At 37.8% G+C, this 9390-nt stretch overlaps 1 protein-coding gene across 2 annotated transcripts in view; it reads right to left on the bottom strand.

Annotated features, from left to right (window-relative positions):
• The window catches only part of CCT8 (chaperonin containing TCP1, subunit 8 (theta)), a 9514-nt gene extending 1595 nt beyond the window's left edge, over positions 1-7919 (bottom strand). The window contains exons 1-12 of one of the 2 annotated variants that reach the window (XM_009069581.1): positions 7835-7919; positions 7153-7232; positions 6027-6176; positions 5608-5788; positions 4813-4874; positions 3865-4002; positions 3264-3442; positions 2281-2347; positions 2113-2200; positions 1893-2008; positions 590-661; positions 254-418 (exon numbers count right to left, since the gene is read on the bottom strand). In XM_009069581.1, coding sequence (XP_009067829.1) covers positions 254-418; positions 590-661; positions 1893-2008; positions 2113-2200; positions 2281-2347; positions 3264-3442; positions 3865-4002; positions 4813-4874; positions 5608-5788; positions 6027-6176; positions 7153-7230 — 1296 coding nt within the window. In that variant the 5' untranslated portion in view covers positions 7231-7232; positions 7835-7919. The remainder of the gene's footprint in view (positions 1-253; positions 419-589; positions 662-1892; positions 2009-2112; positions 2201-2280; positions 2348-3263; positions 3443-3864; positions 4003-4812; positions 4875-5607; positions 5789-6026; positions 6177-7152; positions 7233-7834) is intronic. The other variant, XM_009069582.1, reaches the window with a different exon arrangement.
• Between the last annotated feature and the right edge of the window lie 1471 nt (positions 7920-9390).

Genomic DNA, 9390 nt, shown 5'->3' with positions numbered 1-9390 from the left:
AGACAAAATCAGTCATTACTGAAGACCTACTCTCCATCACATTGGTTCAGTATACCATTTCACCTCCTCCATAAGGCACTATACTACACTGCTTGCTGATAAAAAAACCCACCTAAGTATTTCAATTCTAAGAAGTTATTATTCTAGACAGTGCAATGCAGAGTTTCCAATGATCGATACGACACTTCACACTGATACAAGCACTTTTAAATATAACTCTGTACTGCAGAGCACCAAGTAACATGGGACTTACCTCAATATCAAATCCAGTATTTTTCTTCCCTTCCTGATGCACAGCATAGAGTTTGGAAATGACCTCATTAGCCTTTACTCCAGAGTTTTCTGCCAGTGCTCGAGGAATGGCTTCAAATGCCTCAGCAAATTTCTTGATGGCATATTGGTCAAGCCCAGGACAAGTCTAAAGTGAAGTTGAAATCCACGTCAGCATTTCAAAAACCGTAAGATAGGGACACATTTTCCCCCAGAGTTTTTATTAATACACATATATGTGTTGATACAAAATAACATGCGTATTTTTTTGTAAGATGTGTGATAAAAAATGAAAAGCCAAGAAGCCTCTTTGCTGTACCTCTCCGTAAGATGTGATCTGCTTGGCTAATTCGATCTCTGTTGCACCACCTCCAGGAACAAGGCGTTTGTCCTGTGAACAAGATCACACCAAAACACAGCAGCTTGCTTAAAGTGTGACATAAATTTTTACATTTTAGAGTTTATACACTCTATCAAGAATGCTCTAGAACTTTATTCCACACAGACTAATTAAGAAGAATCAACTTCAAAACAAGTATGCATTATAAGGGAAACCTACAGAGTTTACTCATTCATTCCAATACCTCTGAAGAAAAACAGGTTATTTTGTAAAAAGCAAAATAATAATACAGTGGGGTTTATGTCTTGATTCTTTTGAACAATTTCAACTCTTGGCTGATAATAGAATTCCTATTTTTTTCTCATCTTTTCTGTTAATTTGGTGGGAAATATGCAGGAAACCAATCTACTGTACACTAAGTTTAATATGTCAACAAGTATCACAAGGTGTTGGAGTTTTGGTTTTGTTTCCTCTTGTTTAAAATTAAGCATTTTGTATATCCTTTGGCAAACCAGCATTTACTTAGTAACTCTGATCTTTTAAACCAAAAACCAATCATACATCCTAAGTCAAACAGCTCCTGGAGACAATCATAAATGCACAGTGTTTCTGTAGTCTAAATCAATGTGCATGTCTCAGTATGTACAGGAGATTAAGCACCAACCAGGAATTTTACCAATTTTTGCATGCCATTTTCAAAGTAAATACACAAGCTTTCCTTTTGTATAAAAAAATGCAAAAGGAAAGAAGAATATTCAAGTCCACAAAAGCTGCTCAAAAAAAAAATACCCAAACAACTCCATAAAACTCAGTTCTTCCATCCATAAAACGTATCTGTATTATGCAGAAACAGCACTTCTTGTCACCAATGAACTAGAAATTTAGTCTGCAACCAGTCAGTTCCTCCTGATCCCAAGTGACAAAGCTATCTAGTTTTTTTCCTGTGCCTGTTTACCAAGGAACATTATGAAACATTTAGAGAAAAGTCAAGAAAGATCTCTCATTAGCAAGTGGTAAAACTAAACAACCTTCAAGAACACACTCATTACTGGAAAACTGAGTGCAGTACATGCTGAGCATGTTTTTTATGCACACTATATTCACAACAACATTGGCAGCAATCTTTTCTACACAGCCTCTCTACACCTCCAGAAGGCTCCCAAGCAGGTAACACAAATACCTGCTACAACCTCTGGAGCAAATGAGCACAAAGCAGGCACAAGTCGTGCCTCAAACTGATCCACTGCTCACTTTTGGTAGCTCAAGTGTTCTCATTACTTACCCTTGTTAGTACTTTGAAAGTATTGACACCATCATCCACTGCTCTCTCTATGTCATCCATCAGATTGTCCGTGGATCCACGAATGAGGATAGTAGAAATGGCACCATCCTCCTTTTCTATTCAGACACACACATTACTGAGTTACGCCTCTTAGATGTAAAATACATGAGCATCTTAATTCTAGAACAGCAGTGTTAGAAATTCTACAGAACATACATACCATGCTTAAACACAACAACTTGAGTATCCCCAACCTCTGATAAATACACACTGTTGCAATGACCCATTTCTTCAAGAGTAGGGGGAGTCTGGAAAGAAAAACAAGAGTTAAGAGATGAACCTGCTCATCAGTTCTCTCCCTCCTGCTCATCATCTGAAAAGTCCATACCAGTCTGGGTAGGGCTGTTGCACCAACAGTTTTGCAGAGTCTTCTCAGATCCCACTTGGAGTTCAACCTTTAAAAACAAGTTTTGAGAACAGTGTTAACATATACAGGAGTATTCTCTAAACCTGGCAGCATTTCATAAACCAATTATGAGATCAAAACCTACTCCATCAAGTTATAAAACCTACTCAATTATTTTTTTAGAGTTATAATTATCTATTTTCAGAGATGCTGTGCCAAGACTATTTTGTAAGAATTTAAAAGCAAGTAAGAGGTTCAAACACATGGAAATTAACAAACTTCACCCTCTAGTGCAAAAGACCTTTACAAATGCCTCTATAATAATCCTTCTCCATTATGCAAGAGATTACAGAATCGTGCTCTGTCTCCAGAAGTGCAAAGTTTTTGGACACCACCAGTGAATTTACACAAAGGATCACATATTTTTGTGAGAGCTGCTGCTAGTAAATCTGACTTTATATTATGCACAAATTTAATTTACTTATCTATCAGACAACTAACCAAACAGAAAAATGACAGAGAAGTGCTAAGAATTAGTTTTTCCATCTCTAAATACAAGCACAGAGGCCTCTCCTCATTGCTAAACCATCACATAACTGTAATGAGGAGAAACTATTATGGAATAGTCTCACAGGCCTTTGAAACCACATCCCTCCTTACTAGATCCACAGATTTTTATATTCTTGATTTCAGCTGTGCTACAGACACTTAAACCAGAATAACATCTACATATGCACATACATATACGCAAATTACTCCCCAATTAGCTGTCATACAGAGGTGAAATTCTATCAGGAAACTTAAGCTCTGAAATAAGAAAATTGTAGGTCAGATTTTCACTCACTAGAAGAACAAGTGGTCTGCAATATTTTGTTGTCAATTTGTTCAACAGATAAAAGACAAGACAGCAAGTACATTTCATAAATGTAGTAGAACAAAGGTTTTTCTGCTCTTGTAGTACTTACCTGACTAACATAAGATTGTATTTGTTGGCATAATGAAGTGCCATGTCTGCCACTTTGCCACCCGTTACTACTACATTTGCACCACTATCAGCAATAGCTTTGACTTGTAACTCCATTAGATTTTCTTCTCCCTTACTGAAATTCATCAGTTCTTCAGCATTCTTTATAAGTACAGTGCCCTAGTAAAACACATAGACTGTTATCAATTCAGCCTTAAACCACATGCCTAAAAGTTTTTGACAAACCATTCTCTCCCAAACTATCCACAAACCTCAAGTTGTCTGATTTTGTAATACTGACACCCTTCCTAGGCAACAAGGTAAAGCAAGTCTAAAGAAATGGGAAATTATGGTATTTTTAGATGACCTCGAGGTTCACATTTGAGCATGCAGTTTGGCTCAAGTAATGCAACAAAACCAACACCACAACCCCAATCTCAAAAACCCTGTGAAGCAAAATTAGGTTCAGATGTTTTCTATTCACTTTTTAAAATCAATAAACTCCATACTAACCAAAATATCTCAATCACCAAGTGTCAAGTCTAAAAATAAGAGCACATGAGCATAAAGAGAGATGTAACTTATTTTGAGCTTCAACATACCTTAGTTTCAGTTATCATACCATCAAAAGGGCAGGAATATACAGCTATTTTTGCATCTTTGACAGAAGTAACATCTCCTTCAGTTTCTTTTTTAAAAACCATGCCATGCAGTACTGAGGAAGCAGAAATACCAGCACCCTGGAAGGAAATAAATGGAATCTGGGAATTTTTACAAGGGCATATAGTGACAGAACAAGGGGGAATGGCTTCAAACTGAAAGAGAGCAGGCTTAGAGTAGATATTAGGAAGAAATTCTTTACTGTGAGGGTAATGAGGCACTGGCACAGGTTGCTCAGAGGAGCTGTGGCTGCCCCATCCCCAGAAGTGTCCAAGGCCACGTTGGATGGGGCTCTGAGCAACCTGGTCTAGCAGAAAAGTGTCCCTGCCCATGGCAGGGGGTCTGGATTGGATGATCTTTAAGGTTGCTTCCAACTCAAACAGTTCTGTGATTCTATGGTTCTATGAATGAGGGAACATCATATTACTGATCATTTATTGTCAGAAAGCTGCACCACCCTGCATGAAAAGCAGACATTACAATCATTTGAATGGAACACCCTAAGTTATCACTGCAGCATAAATAAGACTCAGCAACAACAAATATTGCCTTACATCTTTAAGGTTGCTTCCAACTCAAACAGTTCTGTGATTCTATGGTTCTATGAATGAGGGAACATCATATTACTGATCATTTATTGTCAGAAAGCTGCACCACCCTGCATGAAAAGCAGACATTACAATCATTTGAATGGAACACCCTAAGTTATCACTGCAGCATAAATAAGACTCAGCAACAACAAATATTGCCTTACAAGCTCCCATTTTACATTACTTTCAATATTAATATTCAAAGTAAATAATATTAAATAAAAGAATAGATTTCAAAGACTAACCTTCATTTAACTGTTTACCTTAATGATACAGTAAAACTAGCTACTTCAAACTTACCACAATTTTGCACACTCTGATATTGTCAACGTTGAAATGACCAGAATCAGGAAGAATAGAAACTGTTTGGAAAATATGGAAAAAAAATTTAAAAAGGTAAAAAGAATGAATATGTGTTGCTTAATAAATTAAGTAGAACAATGATACCATAAATAACAGCTGGAATTTTTCTGAAGTACTAAAATTCACTGGTTTGAGATGCCTGCCTAAATTTAAGACAGTTGTAACCTGTGAATAACTGGCATCAAGAGAAACAGAAATTTTGTTTTTACTACGTAGTAGTCAGAAAGCAACATTCACTCAGGCTGCTCAGTTAATTAAGTCTAAATATCTGTTCACATATGTACATTCAAGAGAGAAGTCTGACCCAGAATATTCTGTGCGCAACACCGGAACTAAACACAAAGCTTTTCCTTGGAAATCTAAAGGGAGAGAACAGAATCCAAAAGAAATACAGTCTTGCTTCCATTGTTCTGTGGCTGAGACTACTAACAGCTTATCTGAAGTGCAATACATCTTCCTAACGCTAAAAAAAGGAGTAAGATGAGTTCCTGCACTAAAAAGACCAGAAAGCTATTTCTATAAATGTTTAATAGGAAGCACACACCTTCTGAGCTATAATGCCAATGAAGAGCTCAACATGAGAAAGGTTACCCTCATGTCAGAGGCTAAAGCATTCCATTCCATTCAAACTGTTAAACTAACCATACCTTTTCTCTTACAGCAGCAATGACCATAAGCAAACCTACTCAAGTTTTTTTAGATGCATTCATGCATCTATTCTTGTCCACTTACCACAGGCCTGAGCAATAAGCTTTGCCAAGAAACGTTCATTGCCATACTGTTTGCTCATCACTGGAGTGTGCAGCAAAGACGCCACTTCTTCAACATCTCGAAGGTTCTTTGCAGAACAGCACACCAAGTCTGGAAGAATTTCTAGGGCTTTCTTGCAAGCCTTCTCATATCCTTCAATCACCTGTGCAGCAAACAATAAACATTCACTACACTTCACTAGCCATTCATACTGTTTCTACTTCCTTTTCAAAGAGCCATAAAACATTCAGAAATGCAAAAGTTTACAAGGGAAGCAAGCATTCACAGGCAGCAAAACACACTTCTTTATCTAAAGCATTAGTTCAAAAGAAAGCAGATGATCCACAATACTATAACCCAAGAATTCAAGCTATGGTAATTGCAATGGCACTCTAACACACCTCTGAGACGGATAACCCCATCCTCAGAAGGTCTTCTGCTAATTCCAGAAGAACTCCAGCAAAAACAAGGACAAAGTTTGTTCCATCTCCAACTTCTTGCTCTTGCATGTGGGAAGCCATCACAAGCATTTTTGCAGCAGGATGCTGGACCTTCAAAAGAAGTTACACATCTCAGTTACAAACAGTACACCTGGGACTGCAGCTCCAGGCTTTTCTGTGCATCCAGTATAAGCTCTCTTATTTCAAATTGAATCTAAAGATACCAACAATGCACAAAATTGGAAGAGAAAGCAGCACAGATTATCTCAATTAACTTCCCTAATAGTAAAAATACAAATTATTTATTGCATTCTTGAATAACATTAGAGCAGCTGTCATTTTACACCAGAAAGTAACATGCAAGACTCATCAGATTCAGTCACTAGTCTGCAGATTATCTTTTAAAACAGACCTGAGACTTCCACAGTTATTCTACTCATACTGAACACTAACACAATGCATTCAGTAAGGAAATAACTTCATGCTTACTCTATTTCTACCATTAAATAAAGTCTCTTGTGTCACAAGTATGAATTTGATGGTAGGAGGAAAAGTTAGGCCAGAACAGTCTTTCCATGCTTTTACAGTATTTACAGGAGGATGCTGCCATATCCTCAGCTTCTTAAACTCAACTGATAGATTCTAGGATAACAGGAGAACATGGCAGCCAACAACACAGAGATTAACACAACAGCTACTTCATTCAGACTTTTTCAAAACACTATTTCTAGACTTAGCCTCTCCTACCCTGCTTTTTAGGGGGAAAAAAAAAGTAGGTAATTATTAAGCATCTCCTACACCTACTTAACGCTGGTTTACAGAAGAGTTATATTCCCCACTGTGGATAGAACCCACTAACTTCATTCAAACTTAGTGGAAGAGGTAAATGACTTACAAAATGATATATGTAAATCGTCTGGCAGAGTGACATGCATTTTTAGTGGAAGAGGTAAATGACTTACAAAATGATATATCTATATCGTCTGGCAGAGTGACATGTATTTCGTGACTGACAGTCAGAACCATAGCAGCCCATTACCAGAAATGCTGCTCCACAACTGACACCTTCTGAAGCAAGAAAACTCACCTCCAGCTCTCTCAGGATAGTAGCAGCATCGTTCGTAACGAAAAGTTTCTCCAGATGATTGATAACCATTTTGTTCATTCCTGTCAGAGAAAACAAAAAAAAAATTTAAAAATCACTCATTAGGCAAACAATACTTTGTACACAGACACTGTTTCATAACTTCCATGTGTATCTTACACATTGAGAGGCTAGCCCTATTTATAATTTAAGAACCTAAAAGACTTTTGCAAAATAATACTTGGAAGTGTGTTACATGAAGGAGTAATCAGTAATTTCTAAATAAGCAGTTTTCTATTCAGAAATATTGGCACATTATTGAATTAACCGATACAGGAGAACATCTTTTGTTTTGCTGTATCTGACTGGACATGATCATGGTTATGCTCATTATGACTATCTATCAAGTTACCATCTTCCTTTAACTTTTGTAGTCTTTCCTATAGCAGTAAGACAGCAGAGGAACTCCTACAAAAATCTGGCAAAGGCAGTTACACTGCACATAACTCAAGAGCTAACAAATAAAATGTGACTGTATAGTCACAAAGAACATATTTACAGTTCCAGAGCACATCCAGTGTGTTTCCTCAAGAAACAAATAGTTGCTTCCTTTTTCAAGGTAGGTTTAGCTTTCAAACATAGCATTTGTCTCAAAAATGTGGCAATAATTTTAAGATTTATTTACCATTTGGTCCATAAGCTGTACGGGTGGTTTGAGCAAGTTCTTTGCATGCCTGGATGTTCCTGTAGACAGCTTCTTCTAGTCCTGAATAATGCTAATAAGAAAAATGATCTGGTCAGAATTAGGATAACAAAAAAAAAAAAAAAAAAGATGAACTAGTAATTTCTCAACAAAGCAGCATCAATCTAGTGAGTCCCTGAAATTTTTTATTAATTTACATTTGGTATTTCACTTACAGTTTAAACAGAAACCAAATCTTACCTAAAGACAGTGAGAAAAGAACTACTGTGTACTCCTTCTTGACCAGGCAGCTCAGGAGGTACAAAAAGCTTCAGAACAGTATATCTGAATAGTGACTCAACTTTCAATATAGTTTGCATCTCCCCAGTCTGCCAGAAACGTTTGTGACATGCCAAAGGATAATAGAAAACAACGAAGACCAGCCTGGAGAGGGGCAAGGTGTTTTGTACGCACAGATTTCTGTACATGCTTCCTTATTCACACCTTTGTATTCCACAAAAATCATTTAACTCAGTTCTACGTTCAGATGTGTTGTTTGAAAATTCAGAAGCAGAATGATTAGTGAAATATTCCTCACTGACAAGGTGATTAGTCTGGCTTCAGTTTGGAAAGCTTAAGAAAAGCCAGGATCACCATAAAGGGCCTTCAGAAAGAAGAGCAGGGTAAAACATACTGTGTAGCCCATAAGAGAAGGGAGAAAAGTACTGTCTAATAATATTACTCTCTAAATACAAATCAAATATCTCAGAATGCCAGATGCCTCCTTGTTTTGTGTAAGACAACTATTCTGGCCTTGAATCTCTGTTAGTGAACCAGCACTTCGGTCACTTTCTTTCCCTGTTCTGCCCCTACCCTTACATATGCCATTCTTTGGCTCCAAGCAGGAGTCTAAAAAGAAACACAAAGGTCTTTCAGAGCGGCTAAGTTCACTCTCCTTTCTATTAAGCAGCAGCAGACAGAAATTTTCTTATTTTCCCCTGCAGCAGAAGTCCCAGAGGGAGAGGGCCTGGAGGGACAGGACAAGGAGGAATGGCTTAAACTGAAAAAGGGGTTTAGATTAGATATTAGCAAGAAATTCTTCACTGTGAGGGTGGTGAGGCACTGGCACAGGCTGCCCAGAGAAGCTGTGGATGTCCCACCCCTGAAGTGTTCAAGGCCAGGCTGGATGGGTCTTGAACCAACCTGGTCTAGCAGAATGTGTCCCTGCCCATGACAGGAGGGTTAACTGAATGATCTTTAAGGTCTTTCCAACCCAAACCATTCTGTGATTCTATGAAAAAAAACCAACCCACACCTACTTGCTTTCTGTCCACTTTTCAATGAAACCTTCTGCAGAATCCTTGAATACTACCCAAATACTTGTTATGTTCAATACAATGAAAATGGATTTATAGAAAGGAAATATACGGAAATTATCACATTGTTCTGCATCACTGACTAAGGTAGTTTTCTTACAGCACAGGCAGAGTCAAGCAGTGCCCATAATAACCCGCACGCTTCTGAGCGGCCGGAGCGATGGGGCTAGGCTGACTGCTGCT

The sequence above is a fragment of the Acanthisitta chloris genome, unplaced genomic scaffold (assembly GCF_000695815.1).
Source record: "Acanthisitta chloris isolate BGI_N310 unplaced genomic scaffold, ASM69581v1 scaffold10552, whole genome shotgun sequence".
Taxonomy (NCBI): Eukaryota; Metazoa; Chordata; class Aves; order Passeriformes; family Acanthisittidae; genus Acanthisitta; species Acanthisitta chloris.
This window is presented reverse-complemented; position numbering and strand designations above follow the sequence as displayed.